At 49.7% G+C, this 22,500-nt stretch overlaps 1 protein-coding gene across 1 annotated transcript in view; it reads left to right on the plus strand.

Annotated features, from left to right (window-relative positions):
- LOC310854009 (formin-like protein 2) overlaps positions 1–22,500 on the plus strand; it is a gene marked incomplete at both ends in the record, with an annotated part of 38,694 nt that overhangs the window by 12,301 nt on the left and 3,893 nt on the right. The window contains 13 exon segments of the mRNA XM_083758482.1: positions 794–868; positions 1,720–1,830; positions 2,196–2,345; positions 6,010–6,111; positions 7,202–7,482; positions 8,038–8,141; positions 8,376–8,558; positions 10,276–10,400; positions 12,187–12,386; positions 13,853–14,087; positions 14,452–14,520; positions 21,247–21,327; positions 22,308–22,437. Coding sequence (XP_083614608.1) covers positions 794–868; positions 1,720–1,830; positions 2,196–2,345; positions 6,010–6,111; positions 7,202–7,482; positions 8,038–8,141; positions 8,376–8,558; positions 10,276–10,400; positions 12,187–12,386; positions 13,853–14,087; positions 14,452–14,520; positions 21,247–21,327; positions 22,308–22,437 — 1,846 coding nt within the window.

Raw genomic sequence — 22,500 nt, forward strand, 5'->3', positions numbered from 1 at the left:
CAAAGTGGTGAGACCATTTGACCACTAGACCACTTCAAAGTTTCAAAGTGGTGAGACCATTTGACCACTAGACCACTTCAAAGTTTCAAAGTGGTGAGACCATTTGACCACTAGACCACTTCAAAGTTTCAAAGTGGTGAGACCATTTGACCACTAGACCACTTCAAAGTTTCAAAGTGGTGAGACCATTTGACCACTAGACCACTTCAAAGTTTCAAAGTGTTGAGACCATTTGACCACTAGACCACTTCAAAGTTTCAAAACGGTGAGACCATTTGACCACTAGACCACTTCAAAGTTTCAAAACGGTGAGACCATTTGACCACTAGACCACTTCAAAGTTTCAAAACGGTGAGACCATTTGACCACTAGACCACTTCAAAGTTTCAAAACGGTGAGACCATTTGACCACTAGACCACTTCAAAGTTTCAAAGTGGTGAGACCATTTGACCACTAGACCACTTCAAAGTTTCAAAGTGGTGAGACCATTTGACCACTAGACCACTTCAAAGTTTCAAAGTGGTGAGACCATTTGACCACTAGACCACTTCAAAGTTTCAAAACGGTGAGACCATTTTGACCACTAGACCACTTCAAAGTTTCAAAGTGGTGAGACCATTTTGACCACTAGACCACTTCAAAGTTTCAAAGTGGTGAGACCATTTGACCACTAGACCACTTCAAAGTGGTGAGACCCTGATCATTAGACCACCAAACCATCACTTAGACTACAGTATATCAACTAGGTTCTTGATTGATTGATTGATTGATTGATTGACTGATTGTTCTCAGGTGTGTTCGGAGTCCTTGCGTTTCGAGAAGCTCATGGAGCATTTTAAAAATGAGGACGACAACATCGACTTCATGGTGGGTCTTATATCATCTTGTGTTGTGTTGCGTTGTGTTGTGTTGTGTTGTGTTGTGTTGTGTTGCGTTGCGTTGTGTTGTGTTGTGTTGTGTTGCGTTGCGTTGCGTTGCGTTGCGTTGCGTTGCGTTGCGTTGCGTTGCGTTGCGTTGCGTTGCGTTGCGTTGCGTTGCGTTGCGTTGCGTTGCGTTGTGTCGTGTTGTGTTATTCACTGCCGGATTAAATACAAAAATAATCCACCCACGGCCATCTATTTTCTTTTTCGTATTTCCTTACCTTTTAAGTTAGATTGCGTTCTTCGTTTCCCACATTAAAAGAATGTATATATAAAACACAAAAAACATAATAATGATAATTAACTCACAGTTAATTATCATTATTATGTTTTTTGCAAAGCGACAGGTTGTGCGCTTGTAGATCTGCTATTCACTATTGAGTCCCGGGGCAAACAGTTTAGAACAGTGGTTCCCAAAGTGGGGTCCGGGGACGCCCAGGGGTCCTTGAGGGAGTTCCAGGGGGTCCCCATCTAAAGGATAGTTAGGAACCAAATGGACCCTTATGGGTCTGTAACTCAGAGAGTGTACAAATGTGCACACATTTTGTGCACTCTGAGTAAATTAAGTTTGATTTTACAGTATGTATTGGGGTCCCAGAGAAATGCCATTAAATAGGGGCCCGCAGCCTAATGCATGTCAAACCGGGGGCTCTAGCCACAGAAATCTTCTCTTATGGGGGTCCTTGGCATGTATTTTAAAATGGGGGGTCCGCAGGCTAATGAGTATCATTGTGGGGGTCCTTGGCATGGAACCAGTGTCAGAGAACATCATTACAGTAACTGTCCGTTCCTCTCCAGGTGGCCTGCATGCAGTTCATCAACATCGTGGTGCATTCCGTAGAAGACATGAACTTTAGAGTTCATCTGCAGTACGACTTCACCAAGCTGTGCCTGGACGACCATCTGGAGGTATACGCACGCATACGCACGCACGCACGCACGCACGCACGCACGCACGCACGCACGCACGCACGCACGCACGCACGCACAACAACATCTGGTGTAGTAGCTGTAATATCTTTTACAACATCTCTCTCTCACGTCTGTCTCATGTCTGTCTGTCTGTCTGTCTGTCTGTCTGTCTGTCTGTCTGTCTGTCTGTCTGTCTGTCTGTCTGTCTGTCTGTCTGTCTGTCTGTCTGTCTGTCTGTCTGTCTGTCTGTCTGTCTGTCTGTCTGTCTGTCTGTCTGTCTGTCTGTCTGTCTGTCTGTCTGTCTGTCTGTCTGTCTGTCTGTCTGTCTGTCTGTCTGTCTGTCTGTCTGTCTGTGTGCGCAGCGTCTAAAGAGCACAGAGTCGGACAGGTTGCAGGTTCAGATCCAGGCGTATCTGGACAACGTGTTTGATGTGGGGACGCTTCTGGAGGACGCCGAGACCAAGACGGCTGCCCTGGAGAGAGTGGAGGAACTGGAGGACAACGTCGCCACGGTAACTAGGCTGGGCCCCGTTGAGACGGCAACGGCATTATCAGGGGTTGGAGAAAGAACGCAACAAAGTGAAACCCACTTCCATAGTGAACACGCTCCGCCTCGCGTCTCCATATAAACCCACTTCCATAGTGAACACGCTCCGCCTCGCGTCTCCATATAAACCCACTTCCATAGTGAACACGCTCCGCCTCGCGTCTCCATATAAACCCACTTCCATAGTGAAAACGCTCTGCCTCGCGTCTCCATATAAACCCACTTCCATAGTGAACACGCTCCGCCTCGCGTCTCCATATAAACCCACTTCCATAGTGAAAACGCTCCGCCTCGCGTCTCCATATAAACCCACTTCCATAGTGAACACGCTCCGCCTCGCGTCTCCATATAAACCCACTTCCATAGTGAACACGCTCCGCCTCGCGTCTCCATATAAACCCACTTCCATAGTGAAAACGCTCCGCCTCGCGTCTCCATATAAACCCACTTCCATAGTGAACACGCTCCGCCTCGCGTCTCTCATATAAACCCACTTCCATAGTGAAAACGCTCCGCCTCGCGTCTCCATATAAACCCACTTCCATAGTGAAAACGCTCCGCCTCGCGTCTCCATATAAACCCACTTCCATAGTGAAAACGCTCCGCCTTGCGTCTCCATATAAACCCACTTCCATAGTGAAAACGCTCCGCCTCGCGTCTCCATATAAATCCACTTCCATAGTGAAAACGCTCCGCCTCGCGTCTCTCATATAAACCCAGTTCCATAGTGAAAACGCTCCGCCTCGCGTCTCTCATATAAACCCACTTCCATAGTGAATACGCTCCGCCTCGCGTCTCCATATAAACCCACTTCCATAGTGAAAACGCTCCGCCTCGCGTCTCTCATATAAACCCACTTCCATAGTGAAAACGCTCCGCCTCGCGTCTCTCATATAAACCCACTTCCATAGTGAATACGCTCCGCCTCGCGTCTCCATATAAACCCACTTCCATAGTGAAAACGCTCTGCCTCGTGTCTCCATATAAACCCATTTCCATAGTGAAAACGCTCCGCCTCGCGTCTCCATATAAACCCACTTCCATAGTGAAAACGCTCCGCCTCGCGTCTCCATATAAACCCACTTCCATAGTGAAAACGCTCCGCCTCGCGTCTCCATATAAACCCACTTCCATAGTGAAAACGCTCCGCCTCGCGTCTCTCATATAAACCCACTTCCATAGTGAAAACGCTCCGCCTCGCGTCTCCATATAAACCCACTTCCATAGTGAAAACGCTCCGCCTCGCGTCTCCATATAAACCCACTTCCATAGTGAAAACGCTCCGCCTCGCGTCTCTCATATAAACCCACTTCCATAGTGAAAACGCTCCGCCTCGCGTCTCCATATAAACCCACTTCCATAGTGAAAACGCTCCGCCTCGCGTCTCCATATAAACCCACTTCCAAAGTGAAAACGCTCCGCCTCGCGTCTCCATATAAACCCACTTCCATAGTGAAAACGCTCCGCCTCGCGTCTCCATATAAACCCACTTCCATAGTGAAAACGCTCCGCCTCGCGTCTCCATATAAACCCACTTCCATAGTGAAAACGCTCCGCCTCGCGTCTCCATATAAACCCACTTCCATAGTGAAAACGCTCCGCCTCGCGTCTCCATATAAACCCACTTCCATAGTGAACACGCTCCGCCTCGCGTCTCCATATAAACCCACTTCCATAGTGAAAACGCTCCGCCTCGCGTCTCCATATAAACCCACTTCCATAGTGAACACGCTCCGCCTCGCGTCTCCATATAAACCCACTTCCATAGTGAAAACGCTCCGCCTCGCGTCTCCATATAAACCCACTTCCATAGTGAAAACGCTCCGCCTCGCGTCTCCATATAAACCCACTTCCATAGTGAAAACGCTCCGCCTCGCGTCTCCATATAAACCCACTTCCATAGTGAAAACGCTCCGCCTCGCGTCTCTCATATAAACCCACTTCCATAGTGAAAACGCTCCGCCTCGCGTCTCCATATAAACCCACTTCCATAGTGAAAACGCTCCGCCTCGCGTCTCCATATAAACCCACTTCCATAGTGAAAACGCTCCGCCTCGCGTCTCCATATAAACCCACTTCCATAGTGAAAACGCTCCGCCTCGCGTCTCCATATAAACCCACTTCCATAGTGAAAACGCTCCGCCTCGCGTCTCCATATAAACCCACTTCCATAGTGAAAACGCTCCGCCTCGCGTCTCCATATAAACCCACTTCCATAGTGAAAACGCTCCGCCTCGCGTCTCCATATAAACCCACTTCCATAGTGAAAACGCTCCGCCTCGCGTCTCCATATAAACCCACTTCCATAGTGAAAACGCTCCGCCTCGCGTCTCCATATAAACCCACTTCCATAGTGAAAACGCTCCGCCTCGCGTCTCCATATAAACCCACTTCCATAGTGAACACGCTCCGCCTCGCGTCTCCATATAAACCCACTTCCATAGTGAAAACGCTCCGCCTCGCGTCTCCATATAAACCCACTTCCATAGTGAAAACGCTCCGCCTCGCGTCTCCATATAAACCCACTTCCATAGTGAAAACGCTCCGCCTCGCGTCTCCATATAAACCCACTTCCATAGTGAAAACGCTCCGCCTCGCGTCTCCATATAAACCCACTTCCATAGTGAACACGCTCCGCCTCGCGTCTCCATATAAACCCACTTCCATAGTGAACACGCTCCGCCTCGCGTCTCCATATAAACCCACTTCCATAGTGAAAACGCTCCGCCTCGCGTCTCTATATAAACCCACTTCCATAGTGAAAACGCTCCGCCTCGCGTCTCCATATAAACCCACTTCCATAGTGAAAACGCTCCGCCTCGCGTCTCCATATAAACCCACTTCCATAGTGAACACGCTCCGCCTCGCGTCTCCATATAAACCCACTTCCATAGTGAAAACGCTCCGCCTCGCGTCTCCATATAAACCCACTTCCATAGTGAAATCGCTCCGCCTCGCGTCTCCATATAAACCCACTTCCATAGTGAAAACGCTCCGCCTCGCGTCTCCATATAAACCCACTTCCATAGTGAAAACGCTCCGCCTCGCGTCTCCATATAAACCCACTTCCATAGTGAAAACGCTCCGCCTCGCGTCTCCATATAAACCCACTTCCATAGTGAAAACGCTCCGCCTCGCGTCTCCATATGAACCCACTTCCATAGTGAAAACGCTCCGCCTCGCGTCTCTCATATAAACCCACTTCCATAGTGAAATCGCTCCGCCTCGCGTCTCCATATAAACCCACTTCCATAGTGAAATCGCTCCGCCTCGCGTCTCCATATAAACATGCAATGCGGGGGAAACAGCTAAACGTGTGACATCATGGATGGCGCACGCTGCGTATGCTATTAAACCGGAGTAAAACATCAGCTGTGATAGGAAGTAGAACTGAAGTGGTTTGCGTCTCTGTGTAAAACGGAATGAAAAGTTAAAAGAACGCAACGGCACTTTGTAGTTTTCCGATCCAATCGTTACAATGTGTAAACGTGGCTTAATACTACTTGTGTGTGTGTGTGTGTGTGTGTGTGTGTGTGTGTGTGTGTGTGTGTGTGTGTGTGTGTGTGTGTGTGTGTGTGTGTGTGTGTGTGTGTGTGTGTGTGTGTGTGTGTGTGTGTGTGTGTGCGCAGATGTCAGAAAGGATGCTGGACGTGGAGAACGAGGCGATGGCCAAGATCGTAGAGTTGGAGAAACAGCTGATGCAGACCAACAAGGACCTGGACAACATCAGGGTCAGTATAATGTAGATCTGTAGAACCACCAAGGACCTGGACAACATCAGGGTCAGTATAATGTAGATCTGTAGAACCACCAAGGATCTGGACAACATCAGGGTCAGTATAATGTAGATCTGTAGAACCAACAAGGACCTGGACAACATCAGGGTCAGTATAATGTAGATCTGTAGAACCAACAAGGACCTGGACAACATCAGGGTCAGTATAATGTAGATCTGTAGAACCAACAAGGACCTGGACAACATCAGGGTCAGTATAATGTAGATCTGAAGAACCACCAAGGATCTGGACAACATCAGGGTCAGTATAATGTAGATCTGAAGAACCACCAAGGATCTGGACAACATCAGGGTCAGTATAATGTAGATCTGTAGAACCACCAAGGATCTGGACAACATCAGGGTCAGTATAATGTAGATCTGAAGAACCACCAAGGATCTGGACAACATCAGGGTCAGTATAATGTAGATCTGTAGAACCACCAAGGACCTGGACAACATCAGGGTCAGTATAATGTAGATCTGTAGAACCACCAAGGACCTGGACAACATCAGGGTCAGTATAATGTAGATCTGTAGAACCACCAAGGACCTGGACAACATCAGGGTCAGTATAATGTAGATCTGTAGAACCACCAAGGACCTGGACAACATCAGGGTCAGTATAATGTAGATCTGAAGAACCACCAAGGATCTGGACAACATCAGGGTCAGTATAATGTAGATCTGTAGAACCACCAAGGACCTGGACAACATCAGGGTCAGTATAATGTAGATCTGTAGAACCACCAAGGACCTGGACAACAGCTATGCTAGCTCTAACTGCTATTGTTTCTATATACTGTAGCAAGCATGGAATCATCTTGGGGTTTGAGTAAATGGTCCCGCTAGTAGGGGATATAAAGTAGTGTTTTAGACCGTGGCGGAGGGGGAGGGGCGCCGTCTCAAGTGTATTTGAGCCACGAGAGACACCACCGAACGCGCTGAAGCGTGCAAGTTGCTGCGTCGAATGTTGCGATGTTCGCTTAGAGTCTTCTATAGGGACGGCTATGCTAGCGCTAAATGCTAAGTCTTCTATATAACAGGACGGCTATGCCAGCGCTAACTCCCAGGTGCACACGCTGCGTCGCATGGTGCGCGAGAAGGACCAGACCATCCGCAGACAGAGCCGTCTGGACAGACAGATGCAGGACGTGGACAGACAGGCACAGGAAATGGACAGACAGGACGTGACGCAGCAGCAGCAGCAGCAGCCGGGGAGCCCCGTTCCTGCTCAGCCCCAGAGAGGAGAGGGAGACGGGGGCGTCAGTGAGACAGCCTGTCTGTCTGCCTGTCCCTCACCACCCCCACCCGCACTGGCACCCAGGTAGGATGTGTGGGTGGACAATGCGAGCATGGTAATGGTGCCGGGTGTGTGTAAATGGCCATGCCCCCCCCCCCCACCCCTTCCTACCAGTAGTAGGGAAGGAGATAAAGTCTTAGAGCATATATTAATAGAGACGGCATCTGGAGGAAACCCTGAGGCGAAATGGACATAGTGGCCGAATTTGGTATTGCGGCGCTGGGCCAAACACATGAACTCGCTGGTCCGTTGACTATCATTGCGCACGTTCACGATGATGACACGTGAACGCTGAACGCGTGCAATGATAGTCAACGGCCAGCACGCTCATGAGTTTGCCCAATCCATCCCAGAATGCACTGCGTTTGCGCCGACTACTGGCCAATCACAGCGTGTCCTTATACGCAAACCCGGCACCATTTCCATGCTCGCGGCGGATATCGGATTGATTGATGGATGTCATCTAATGATGACTAATACTAATTATCTATGATTTGTGCGTCCTAGCCCCGAGACTCTATCCTATCACGGCCCCGAGACTCTGGCCTATCACGGCCCCGAGACTCTAGCCTATCACAGCCCAGAGACTCTAGCCTATCACAGCCTGGATCCGGGGATGGGCGGAGCTCAGGGCATGATGGTCCCGCCCCCTCCCCCTCCTCCTCCGCCGATGCCGGGCACCGGTGAGTGACAGGTGGCTTCAGCCAATCGCCGCTAAGCTGTGACGTAACCATTTCATTGTCTGTCTCAATACATTGAAATAAACCTGTACTGTGAAATTAATAATAACCTCTCCTCTCCTCTCCTCTCCTCTCCTCTCCTCTCCTCTCCTCTCCTCTCCTCTCCTCTCCTCTCCTCTCCTCTCCTCTCCTCTCCTCTCCTCTCCTCTCCTCTCCCCTCTCCTCTCCTCTCCTCAGTGTCCAACGGTCCCTACCTAGCTCCTCCCCCCACTCCTCCCCCTCCCCCGCCACCCCCTCCCCCTCCCTGTCGCACTAGTGAGTTAAGCTCCAGCTCCATGCCCATGCCCCCTCCCCCTCCTCCCGTTGCCCCTCCCCTTCCTGGCTGTGGGCCGACGGTCATCTTCAGCTCTGGACTGGCAGGTAGGAGAACCAATCACAAGCTCTCTTTCATTTTAATCATACAGTTAAATTAAAAGGATAATTTGTATTGTATTAGTTTGTTGTTTTATTTAATTTTGTGTTACGCCTAAGCAAATTAAAGGAGAATTCCATACTAAAAGGCTTTCTTACCTTTCTTTGTAGTTGTTACGTCTCCACCAAAGAGGTCCAGGTGTTATTTTGTGCAAAAGCTCCTTATTGGCTGTTTCCCCTACCATAAGCCCTAAATGAATTGCATTGAATGGAATGGGAATTGAATGGGGCTATGGGGTGTTGTGCTAATTCGCTTATTTCCATCGCTCAAAAATATAATTTCTTTGTATATATCCTCTCTTCATAATGTAAATAATATCCCAAGCGGCACACTTTACTACTTCTTTCGATGGAAATAAGCGAACTAGCATAACGCCCCATTCAATTCCCATTCAATGCAATGCAATTAATTGAGGGCTTATGGTAGGGAAAATAGCCAATAAGGAGTTTTTGCACAAAAAAACACCTGGACCTCTTTGGTGGGGACATAACAACTACAAAGAAAGGTAAGAAAGATAAGAAAGCATTCTAGCATGGAATTCTCCTTTAACTCTATTTGGAGCCAACCCCAGTGCAAAGCCAGGAGGGGAAAGAAAGCGTACCACCTACGTAGACGTACTGTGGCCTGCAGTGGCGTGCACAGATAGTGCACCCCCTGCGCTTTTGGCAATGTGCCCTTTTGAAAAACAAAACAAAAAAAAGTGTACACATGTAGTAGCCGATCTACAAGCTCACAACGCGTCGCAGCGTGACGCGTTGTGAGCTTGTAGATCAGCTATTTTCAGCATGCAACCAAGTGTAAAATGACTTATACTGGAACTCTTGTCCACTAGTCCCTTCCTAACATTTTAGTCTTTTTTTTTTTTTTTTTGACGAAATTGTCTATACATTTATAATTGTCGATTCATTTTGTCATCATAGCTCATTTTCATTTAGTTTCCATTTAGTTTTCGTCAGTGAAAAAAAGATGTTGGGGTGTTGTAGATGTGATGCAACATTTTGTATATCAGTGTTTTAAAGGTCTCTCTCTCTCTGGTGTTTAAAGTGGGCAATAGAGGGAGTATTGTGCACAGTGGGAGATCATGATGAGCTGCCATTCTCTTTCTGATTTATTTTTGGAACATAGCACCTAAGTTAGGCATGTAGACGAGGGTTATGTAATGGCTTGTATCACCCGGCAGTGCTTATAATAACCCATTCAGACCTGAGATCGATTCTACAAATGTCTTCTAAATCCTGACAGTTTTCTGAAAAACCCTGTGTTTTTTATGTCAGTGGTTCTCAAACATTTTCATGTCAAGGACCTCCAAAAATATATGTATTTGGCCGCCGACACCCATCTGAAAATATGTTGTTCCATGCCCCCCCCCCCCCCCCAGAAGCAACGATTTGAGTTAAAAAACGTTTGCCGTGAAAGAATATATATTCAAAGATTCAACGATTTTTATCTATGAGCTTGTAGATCTGCTATTTTTCAATAGCTATAAAGTATAACATATTATACCGTAATGCTTAAAACACCAAAAGGGGTTCCCGTCTAGAATGGATTTATAAAGGACTCTTTAAAATCAAATCTCTCTCTCTCTCTCTCTCTCTCTCTCTCTCTCTCTCTCTCTCTCTCTCTCTCTCTCTCTCTCTTCCCCCCCCCCCCCCCCCCCCCCCCCAGCGGTAAAGATAAAGAAGCCCATTCAGACGAAGTTCAGATTGCCAGTGTTTAACTGGGTGGCTCTGAAGCCCAGTATGATCAACGGTACCGTGTATAACGACATGGACGACGAGAGGATACTGCAGGCACGCACACACACATGCACCGCACGCACTGCACACACGCACACATGCACCGCACGCACGGCACGGCACACACGCACACATGCACCGCACGCACTGCACACACGCACACATGCACCGCACGCACGGCACGGCACACACGCACACATGCACCGCACGCACAATGGAAACAACGAAGCTAGTATATGGCTAAATATCGTATCATAATATAACATTGTTAAAGATGGAGTGCCACTACCTTTTTTCCACCCTAAAACATGATCATCAGGTATTATTACAATATAAGGGGGGATAACTTTTTCCAAAAAGTGTACAGTATTTGTTAAAATCATGCTTTTATGTGGACACGCCCCCCAGTTCATTAAGTATGCCTGGATTGCCTGGTGGGTGGTGATGGGTGGTGATCCACCTGAACTGATGCCGCACCCACAGCTGTAGTTGTATGATAAAGGGGGAGGGGTTAGGGGAGGGGCTGATAGTGTGGTGTCACTATATTACTGTTTTTCTTTCATTTGCCCGTTTGACTGTCAAGGGTTCGGCCTCCAGGAAGAAACCCTAAATACAAAGTGAATACACCATTGCACATAAAAACAACTCCAGGGTGTCTAATGAAGTACTGTCACCTCATAGACACATGTATGCAAAACTGGAAAAATAAAAAAAATTGTGGCACTCCATCTTTAACACTGTTTTTGCTGAGGAATTCCTCCAAGAAATGTTTTAATTAAAGACAAACAATCAATAAAAAAAAGACCTAAAGACGCCTATACACGTCCAAGGCACCCCGTGGGTTTGACTATAGAAAGTATAAACGACCAAGGCTTAATTTAATTAGTGTTAATATTTGTGGTCGGGAACAAAACCCAATCTCTAGCCCACAAAGCCTCAGCTATGCTACTTTAGTGTGACAGATTTGTATTCCTCTGCATTTTCATTTCCCAGGATTACTGACCTGACCTCATGACATCATGTATTTATCTATCTGTGTGACCTACTAACACTAACACACGGCCGCTTGTAACCACTGGTGGAAAGTAACTAAGTACATTTACTTAACCCATTCTGACCTGAGATCAGATTATAAAAATGTCTATTACATCCTGACAGTTTCATTATTAACCCATTCTGACCTGAGATCAGATTCTAAAAGTGTCTTCGATTTTTCAAAAAATAGCAGACCTACAAGCTCGTATCGCGCCACTCGGTGGCGCGATATGAGCTTGTAGATCTGCTATTTCTCAATAGCTAAAGCATAACATGATGCTGACACCAAAATGGGTGCCCGGTCAGAATGGGTTAAGTACTGTACTTAACGTACCATTTTGAGGTATTTGTACTGGAGTATTTCCAATTTTCACTACTTTTACTTCTACTCCACTGCATCTCAGAGGAAAATAAATGTACTTTTACTCCACTACAATTATTTGAAAACTTATAGTTACTAGTTACTTTGTAGATTTAGATTTGTATTAGTAAACATACATCCACAGACTTTGAGCATAGGCCTATATTTCTTTTTATATTGTCATTTTGTATGTGATATGGACCCTGAGTCTGAAATAAAGATTTAATTGAATTGAAGCCTTATATACATTTTGGCCATTTTACTTAGTTTTCGTCAGTGAAAAAAAAATGATAGTTGAGGGATATTTCTCGTCATATTTGTTAGTCGACAACATTATCGCTGACATCTGTGTGTGTGTGTGTGTGTGTGTGTGTGTGTGTGTGTGTGTGTGTCTGTGCGTGCGCGTCCGTGCGTGTCCGTGCGTGTGCGTTTCTCTCCTCACAGGAGCTGGACGTGGAGGAGTTTGAGGAGATGTTTAAGACCAAGGCCCAGGGCCCCGCGGTGGACGTGGTCCCCAAGCAGAAGGCGCCCCAGCGCGGCCCCAGCAGGGTCTCTCTGCTGGAGGCCAACCGGGCCAAGAACCTGGCCATCACCCTTCGCAAGGCCGGCCAAGGGTTTGAGCTCATCTGCCGTGCCATAACGACGTAAGGACATAACCCCATTTAGGGCTGAGGCCGATTCATCTACAAATCCATCCATCCATGATCCATCCATCCATCTTCAACAGCTTATCCGTAGTCGGGTCGCGGGGGCAACAGCTCCACCAGAGTGCTCCATGACTTCCCTCTCCAGAGCAACATTAGTGACTTCCTCCTGGGGGGATCCCGAGGCGTTCCAAGGCCAGTGAGTCGATGTGTTTCCTCCAACTGCGCCTTGGTCTGGGGTCTCCTCCCAGTGGGACGTGCGTCGAGGACCTCCCTAGGGAGACGCCCGAGAGGCATCCTAACCAGATGCTCCGGGGTCTCCTCCCAGTGGGACGTGCCTAGAGGACCTCCCTATGGAGACGCCCGAGAGGCATCCTAACCAGATGCCCGGGGGTCTCCTCCCAGTGGGACGTGCCTCGAGGACCTCCCTAGGGAGACGCCCGAGAGGCATCATAACCAGATGCCCTGAACCACCTAAGCTGGCTCCTTTCCAGGCGAAGGAGCAGTGGTTCTACTCCGAGTCTCTCTCGTCTGACTGAACTTCTCACCCTACAAATGCCTTCGAAATCAGGGAGATTTGTGTCAGGGAGAACCCAGAAGAGAACGTTTGTGTTAAAAAATAATTTAATTGTTTTTCCTCAAAAATAGCAGCTACAAGCTCCGCACTGTGAGCTTGCAGATCTGCTATTTTTGAATGGCCAACTTATATATACTATGCTTTTTTGTTTGTTTTAATGGGTTACTGTTAAAGGGATAGTTCACCCATTGTTTTTCCTATCAATTACACACCCCATAAAGCCTTGATTTCTTTTTTTTTTACTTATTATCCTAGAGGACGACTATCTCTATGCATTTGATGCATTTGATGCGACTCACCAGACCTGGATTTGGTTTCTCTTTTTTTTAAGCTTGCGTTGTCGCGCCCCTCGTGAGCAGACCTGTAGCAGACCTGTTGATCCAGGCAACAACGTGTGTGTTCCTCGCTTCCCGTTTGCAAGGCCCTTAATGCTTAAATTGTTGTAGCCAGGTTCGACCTGCGCGCGGTGCATCTGTAGTCTTATTGTAATTACGTTGTTTCTTCTCCTCCTAGCTTTGACCTGCGCGCGGTGCGTTTGTAGTCTTATTGTAATTACGTTGTTTCTTCTCCTCCTAGCTTCGACCTGCGCGCGGTGCGTCTGTAGTCTTATTGTAATTACGTTGTTTCTTCTCCTCCTAGCTTCGACCTGCGCGCGGTGCGTCTGTAGTCTTATTGTAATTACGTTGTTTCTTCTCCTCCTAGCTTCGACCTGCGCGCGGTGCGTCTGTAGTCTTATTGTAATTACGTTGTTTCTTCTCCTCCTAGCTTCGACCTGCGCGCGGTGCGTCTGTAGTCTTATTGTAATTACGTTGTTTCTTCTCCTCCTTAGCTTCGACCGGTGCCCGGTGCATCTGTAGTCTTGTTGTAATCACGTTGTTTCTCCTCCTAGCTTTGACCTGCGCGCAGTGCGTGTGGACTTCGTGGAGTGCCTGATGCGCTTCCTGCCCACGGAGGGCGAGGTGAAGCTGCTGCGGCAGTACGAGAAGGACAGGAAGCCTCTGGAGGCGCTGAGCGACGAGGACCGCTTCATGATGGTGTTCAGCAGGATAGACAGACTCACGCAGCGCATGTCCATCTGCACCTTCATGGGAAACTTCACCGACAACATACACATGTTGACACCGGTAAGCAGTGGCGGAATTCAAAATGTACTATCAAAATGTAGCTAATTAAAGTACCAAAAGTACAAAGTACTCAGTATTCAGAATGTCCCATGAGATTTTGCAGTCATGTGATCTCATGTTTCTCTGTGTGATGGTGATTACCGGTATGTTAGCGAAGAGCGACATCTAGCGTAAAAACACACAACACGCAGATTAACCCAACATGCGTGATTGTGGGCTAAAAAAACATCAATACACGTGATTGTCAGTGAATGAGTTTACATCTGTAAGATAAAAGACTGACACACAGACACAGAGACAGACGGACAGATCGATTTGTCGACAACATTCATGAAGACCTGGTGTGTTTGTTCTGTTTCCATAGCAACTGCACGCCATCATCGCTGCCTCTGTGTCCATAAAGTCCTCCCAGAAACTCAAGAAAATACTAGAGGTGAGTACTTTTCGAGAGATTGTGGAATAGTTGTCCGGCTACGCGAGACATTTTGTAGTCATCGCCTGAACTCAATCTACTAAACGTAGACGCCTCCTTCGGCTCTGTGGCGTGGGTATCTACTAAACGTAGACGCCTCCTTCGGCTCTGTGGCGTGTGTATCTACTAAACGTAGACGCCTCCTTCGGCTCTGTGGCGTGTGTATCTACTAAACGTAGACGCCTCCTTCGGCTCTGTGGCGTGTGTATCTACTAAACGTAGACGCCTCCTTCGGCTCTGTGGCGTGTGTATCTACTAAACGTAGACGCCTCCTTCGGCTCTGTGGCGTGTGTATCTCTAAACGTAGACGCCTCCTAAGGCTCTGTGGCGTGTGTATCTAAACGTAGACGCCTCCTAAGGCTCTGTGGCGTGGGTATCTAAACGTAGACGCCTCCTAAGGCTCTGTGGCGTGTGTATCTCTAAACGTAGACGCCTCCTAAGGCTCTGTGGCGTGTGTATCTAAACGTAGACGCCTCCTAAGGCTCTGTGGCGTGGGTATCTAAACGTAGACGCCTCCTTCGGCTCTGTGGCGTGTGTATCTAAACGTAGACGCCTCCTAAGGCTCTGTGGCGTGGGTATCTAAACGTAGACGCCTCCTTCGGCTCTGTGGCGTGGGTATCTAAACGTAGACGCCTCCTTCGGCTCTGTGGCGTGGGTATCTAAACGTAGACGCCTCCTAAGGCTCTGTGGCGTGGGTATCTAAACGTAGACGCCTCCTTCGGCTCTGTGGCGTGGGTATCTAAACGTAGACGCCTCCTAAGGCTCTGTGGCGTGTGTATCTAAACGTAGACGCCTCCTAAGGCTCTGTGGCGTGGGTATCTAAACGTAGACGCCTCCTAAGGCTCTGTGGCGTGGGTATCTAAACGTAGACGCCTCCTAAGGCTCTGTGGCGTGGGTATCTAAACGTAGACGCCTCCTAAGGCTCTGTGGCGTGGGTATCTAAACGTAGACGCCTCCTTCGGCTCTGTGGCGTGGGTATCTAAACGTAGACGCCTCCTAAGGCTCTGTGGCGTGGGTATCTAAACGTAGACGCCTCCTAAGGCTCTGTGGCGTGGGTATCTAAACGTAGACGCCTCCTAAGGCTCTGTGGCGTGTGTATCTAAACGTAGACGCCTCCTAAGGCTCTGTGGCGTGGGTATCTAAACGTAGACGCCTCCTAAGGCTCTGTGGCGTGGGTATCTAAACGTAGACGCCTCCTAAGGCTCTGTGGCGTGGGTATCTAAACGTAGACGCCTCCTAAGGCTCTGTGGCGTGGGTATCTAAACGTAGACGCCTCCTAAGGCTCTGTGGCGTGGGTATCTAAACGTAGACGCCTCCTTCGGCTCTGTGGCGTGGGTATCTAAACGTAGACGCCTCCTAAGGCTCTGTGGCGTGGGTATCTAAACGTAGACGCCTCCTTCGGCTCTGTGGCGTGGGTATCTAAACGTAGACGCCTCCTAAGGCTCTGTGGCGTGGGTATCTAAACGTAGACGCCTCCTTCGGCTCTGTGGCGTGGGTATCTAAACGTAGACGCCTCCTAAGGCTCTGTGGCGTGGGTATCTAAACGTAGACGCCTCCTAAGGCTCTGTGGCGTGGGTATCTAAACGTAGACGCCTCCTTCGGCTCTGTGGCGTGGGTATCTAAACGTAGACGCCTCCTTCGGCTCTGTGGCGTGGGTATCTAAACGTAGACGCCTCCTAAGGCTCTGTGGCGTGTGTATCTAAACGTAGACGCCTCCTAAGGCTCTGTGGCGTGGGTATCTAAACGTAGACGCCTCCTTCGGCTCTGTGGCGTGGGTATCTAAACGTAGACGCCTCCTTCGGCTCTGTGGCGTGGGTATCTAAACGTAGACGCCTCCTAAGGCTCTGTGGCGTGGGTATCTAAACGTAGACGCCTCCTAAGGCTCTGTGGCGTGTGTATCTAAACGTAGACGCCTCCTAAGGCTCTGTGGCGTGGGTATCTAAACGTGGACGCCTCCTTCGGCTCTGTGGCGTGGGTATCTAAACGTAGACGCCTCCTTCGGCTCTGTGGCGTGGGTATCTAAACGTAGACGCCTCCTAAGGCTCTGTGGCGTGGGTATCTAAACGTAGACGCCTCCTTCGGCTCTGTGGCGTGGGTATCTAAACGTAGACGCCTCCTAAGGCTCTGTGGCGTGGGTATCTAAACGTAGACGCCTCCTAAGGCTCTGTGGCGTGGGTATCTAAACGTAGACGCCTCCTAAGGCTCTGTGGCGTGGGTATCTAAACGTAGACGCCTCCTAAGGCTCTGTGGCGTGGGTATCTAAACGTAGACGCCTCCTTCGGCTCTGTGGCGTGTGTATCTAAACGTAGACGCCTCCTAAGGCTCTGTGGCGTGGGTATCTAAACGTAGACGCCTCCTTCGGCTCTGTGGCGTGGGTATCTAAACGTAGACGCCTCCTTCGGCTCTGTGGCGTGGGTATCTAAACGTAGACGCCTCCTTCGGCTCTGTGGCGTGGGTATCTAAACGTAGACGCCTCCTAAGGCTCTGTGGCGTGGGTATCTAAACGTAGACGCCTCCTAAGGCTCTGTGGCGTGGGTATCTAAACGTAGACGCCTCCTAAGGCTCTGTGGCGTGGGTATCTAAACGTAGACGCCTCCTAAGGCTCTGTGGCGTGGGTATCTAAACGTAGACGCCTCCTAAGGCTCTGTGGCGTGGGTATCTAAACGTAGACGCCTCCTAAGGCTCTGTGGCGTGGGTATCTAAACGTAGACGCCTCCTTCGGCTCTGTGGCGTGGGTATCTAAACGTAGACGCCTCCTAAGGCTCTGTGGCGTGGGTATCTAAACGTAGACGCCTCCTAAGGCTCTGTGGCGTGTGTATCTAAACGTAGACGCCTCCTAAGGCTCTGTGGCGTGGGTATCTAAACGTAGACGCCTCCTTCGGCTCTGTGGCGTGGGTATCTAAACGTAGACGCCTCCTAAGGCTCTGTGGCGTGGGTATCTAAACGTAGACGCCTCCTAAGGCTCTGTGGCGTGGGTATCTAAACGTAGACGCCTCCTAAGGCTCTGTGGCGTGGGTATCTAAACGTAGACGCCTCCTTCGGCTCTGTGGCGTGGGTATCTAAACGTAGACGCCTCCTTCGGCTCTGTGGCGTGGGTATCTAAACGTAGACGCCTCCTAAGGCTCTGTGGCGTGGGTATCTAAACGTAGACGCCTCCTAAGGCTCTGTGGCGTGGGTATCTAAACGTAGACGCCTCCTAAGGCTCTGTGGCGTGGGTATCTAAACGTAGACGCCTCCTAAGGCTCTGTGGCGTGGGTATCTAAACGTAGACGCCTCCTAAGGCTCTGTGGCGTGGGTATCTAAACGTAGACGCCTCCTTCGGCTCTGTGGCGTGGGTATCTAAACGTAGACGCCTCCTAAGGCTCTGTGGCGTGGGTATCTAAACGTAGACGCCTCCTAAGGCTCTGTGGCGTGGGTATCTAAACGTAGACGCCTCCTAAGGCTCTGTGGCGTGGGTATCTAAACGTAGACGCCTCCTTCGGCTCTGTGGCGTGGGTATCTAAACGTAGACGCCTCCTAAGGCTCTGTGGCGTGGGTATCTAAACGTAGACGCCTCCTTCGGCTCTGTGGCGTGGGTATCTAAACGTAGACGCCTCCTTCGGCTCTGTGGCGTGGGTATCTAAACGTAGACGCCTCCTAAGGCTCTGTGGCGTGGGTATCTAAACGTAGACGCCTCCTTCGGCTCTGTGGCGTGGGTATCTAAACGTAGACGCCTCCTTCGGCTCTGTGGCGTGTGTATCTAAACGTAGACGCCTCCTAAGGCTCTGTGGCGTGGGTATCTAAACGTAGACGCCTCCTTCGGCTCTGTGGCGTGGGTATCTAAACGTAGACGCCTCCTAAGGCTCTGTGGCGTGGGTATCTAAACGTAGACGCCTCCTTCGGCTCTGTGGCGTGGGTATCTAAACGTAGACGCCTCCTTCGGCTCTGTGGCGTGGGTATCTAAACGTAGACGCCTCCTTCGGCTCTGTGGCGTGTGTATCTAAACGTAGACGCCTCCTAAGGCTCTGTGGCGTGGGTATCTAAACGTAGACGCCTCCTTCGGCTCTGTGGCGTGGGTATCTAAACGTAGACGCCTCCTTCGGCTCTGTGGCGTGGGTATCTAAACGTAGACGCCTCCTAAGGCTCTGTGGCGTGTGTATCTAAACGTAGACGCCTCCTAAGGCTCTGTGGCGTGGGTATCTAAACGTAGACGCCTCCTAAGGCTCTGTGGCGTGGGTATCTAAACGTAGACGCCTCCTAAGGCTCTGTGGCGTGGGTATCTAAACGTAGACGCCTCCTTCGGCTCTGTGGCGTGGGTATCTAAACGTAGACGCCTCCTAAGGCTCTGTGGCGTGGGTATCTAAACGTAGACGCCTCCTTCGGCTCTGTGGCGTGGGTATCTAAACGTAGACGCCTCCTAAGGCTCTGTGGCGTGGGTATCTAAACGTAGACGCCTCCTAAGGCTCTGTGGCGTGGGTATCTAAACGTAGACGCCTCCTAAGGCTCTGTGGCGTGGGTATCTAAACGTAGACGCCTCCTAAGGCTCTGTGGCGTGGGTATCTAAACGTAGACGCCTCCTTCGGCTCTGTGGCGTGGGTATCTAAACGTAGACGCCTCCTAAGGCTCTGTGGCGTGGGTATCTAAACGTAGACGCCTCCTAAGGCTCTGTGGCGTGTGTATCTAAACGTAGACGCCTCCTAAGGCTCTGTGGCGTGGGTATCTAAACGTAGACGCCTCCTTCGGCTCTGTGGCGTGGGTATCTAAACGTAGACGCCTCCTAAGGCTCTGTGGCGTGGGTATCTAAACGTAGACGCCTCCTAAGGCTCTGTGGCGTGGGTATCTAAACGTAGACGCCTCCTAAGGCTCTGTGGCGTGGGTATCTAAACGTAGACGCCTCCTTCGGCTCTGTGGCGTGGGTATCTAAACGTAGACGCCTCCTTCGGCTCTGTGGCGTGGGTATCTAAACGTAGACGCCTCCTAAGGCTCTGTGGCGTGGGTATCTAAACGTAGACGCCTCCTTCGGCTCTGTGGCGTGGGTATCTAAACGTAGACGCCTCCTAAGGCTCTGTGGCGTGGGTATCTAAACGTAGACGCCTCCTAAGGCTCTGTGGCGTGGGTATCTAAACGTAGACGCCTCCTAAGGCTCTGTGGCGTGGGTATCTAAACGTAGACGCCTCCTAAGGCTCTGTGGCGTGGGTATCTAAACGTAGACGCCTCCTAAGGCTCTGTGGCGTGGGTATCTAAACGTAGACGCCTCCTAAGGCTCTGTGGCGTGGGTATCTAAACGTAGACGCCTCCTAAGGCTCTGTGGCGTGGGTATCTAAACGTAGACGCCTCCTTCGGCTCTGTGGCGTGGGTATCTAAACGTAGACGCCTCCTAAGGCTCTGTGGCGTGGGTATCTAAACGTAGACGCCTCCTTCGGCTCTGTGGCGTGGGTATCTAAACGTAGACGCCTCCTTCGGCTCTGTGGCGTGTGTATCTAAACGTAGACGCCTCCTTCGGCTCTGTGGCGTGGGTATCTAAACGTAGACGCCTCCTAAGGCTCTGTGGCGTGGGTATCTAAACGTAGACGCCTCCTAAGGCTCTGTGGCGTGGGTATCTAAACGTAGACGCCTCCTTCGGCTCTGTGGCGTGGGTATCTAAACGTAGACGCCTCCTTCGGCTCTGTGGCGTGGGTATCTAAACGTAGACGCCTCCTAAGGCTCTGTGGCGTGGGTATCTAAACGTAGACGCCTCCTAAGGCTCTGTGGCGTGGGTATCTAAACGTAGACGCCTCCTTCGGCTCTGTGGCGTGGGTATCTAAACGTAGACGCCTCCTTCGGCTCTGTGGCGTGGGTATCTAAACGTAGACGCCTCCTTCGGCTCTGTGGCGTGTGTATCTAAACGTAGACGCCTCCTAAGGCTCTGTGGCGTGTGTATCTCTAAACGTAGACGCCTCCTAAGGCTCTGTGGCGTGTGTATCTCTAAACGTAGACGCCTCCTAAGGCTCTGTGGCGTGTGTATCTCTAAACGTAGACGCCTCCTAAGGCTCTGTGGCGTGTGTATCTACTACTAAACGTAGACGCCTCCTTCGGCTCTGTGGCGTGTGTATCTCGAGAGGAGGCAAAGCTTTTGTGACGCACACGGATGTGCCGCCAACCAGAGGCAGGAGGGGTCGTGTCTTTTCGTACGTATAGCTCTTAAGCGGCAGTTGCTCCAACAACGTGCTGTGATTGGCCAGTAGTCACTCTAATGAACTGCAGCGGCCAATGAGGCATCTAGGTTTGTACTGTATAATTAGTAGTATATTAACCCATTCTGACCTGAGATCAGATTCATACGAGGTTTCCACTGGACACCCACTGGTCTGATTAACCCATTCTGACCTGAGATCGGATTCTAGAAATGTCAGTCGCTCTTCGATTTTTCAAAAATAGCAGACCTACAAGCTCGTATCGCGCCACTCGGTGGCGCGATATGAGCTTGTAGATCTGCTATTTTTAAATAGCTAAAGCATAACATGATGCTGACACCAAAATGGGTGCCCGGTCAGAATGGGTTAATGTTAGTAATAGTACTAATGGTGCCCTGGTATAATTAGTAGTATAATAGTGTTAGTTAATAGTACTAATGTTTACTGTGTCTACTATCAGATCATCCTGGCGCTGGGTAATTACATGAAAAGCAGCAATAATAGTATACTAATGATGTACTGTGTGTACTTTCAGATCATCCTGGCGTTGGGTAATTACATGAACAGCAGTAGAAGAGGAGCTGTCTACGGATTCAAACTGCAGAGTTTAGATCTGGTAATGTACACATGCACACACGTGCGCACGCACACACACACACACACACACACACACACACACACACACACACACACACACACACACACACACACACACACACACACACACACGTGATGCCAAAGATCCGTGGAAATGCAATTCGGAGACCTTCTCCTGGAGGAAGGTTGAGCCCAAGGGGAAAGGTCCGCTGTATGAATATAATGTGCTGTTGCATTGTGGGAGATCGCGTCCTCCTCTTTGGACGATACAAACTAGTAGCCGAACCCGCCGATGATGACCTGTACATCTTAGACTGAAGACGTCATGCTAGCAGTTATTCAGGACGGTCTGGAGCAGTCTGAGCTGGTCTGGAGCAGTCTGAGCTGGTCTGGAGCAGTCTGAGCTGGTCTGGAGCCGTCTGAGCTAGTCTGGAGCAGTCTGAGCTGGTCTGGAGCCGTCTGAGCTAGTCTGGAGCAGTCTGAGCTGGTCTGGAGCCGTCTGAGCTAGTCTGGAGCCGTCTGAGCGCTCACACGACATCAGGGGAATCTGGCAGCCATGACTCTTCTTCTTCAAGAAGTAGAAGAAGAAGATGAACATGATGATGAAAAGGAAAGAAACAAAACACGAATGAAAAGAAAACAGCAAGGCTACTGGAGGTTTATGACCAGAGCAGAGAATCACTTCCAGGCAATGAGACAATATGGCCGCCGGCTTAAATTAGCCACTTAAGCCACGCTTAACTCATATATGTACTGCCAAGAATATTTAAACAAATTGCCCAGATTGCCAGCATTGCAATCCATTAGATTTACTGTTTTTACGCACGCATAGTTTTTACGGTACACTGCACATCTAGGTCCAATACAAATTGGCATTCTAATTATTGTGTGTGTGTGTGTGTGTGTGTGTGTGTGTGTGTGTGTGTGTGTGTGTGTGTGTGTGTGTGTGTGTGTGTGTGTGTGTGTGTGTGTGTGTGTGTGTGCGTGTGCGTGTGCCAGTTACTAGACACCAAGACGACGGACAGGAAGCAGACGTTGCTACATTACATCAGCAACGTGGTCAGAGAGAAATACCCGGCAGTGGCTCTCTTCTACAACGAACTGCACTATGTGGAGAAGGCTGCTGCAGGTACGTTTAAAGGGTTTTTCTCTTCTACAACGAACTGCACTATGTGGAGAAGGCTGCTGCAGG

Source organism: Protomyctophum parallelum (assembly GCF_964188405.1).
Source record: "Protomyctophum parallelum genome assembly, chromosome: 23".
NCBI classification, from domain to species: domain Eukaryota; kingdom Metazoa; phylum Chordata; class Actinopteri; order Myctophiformes; family Myctophidae; genus Protomyctophum; species Protomyctophum parallelum.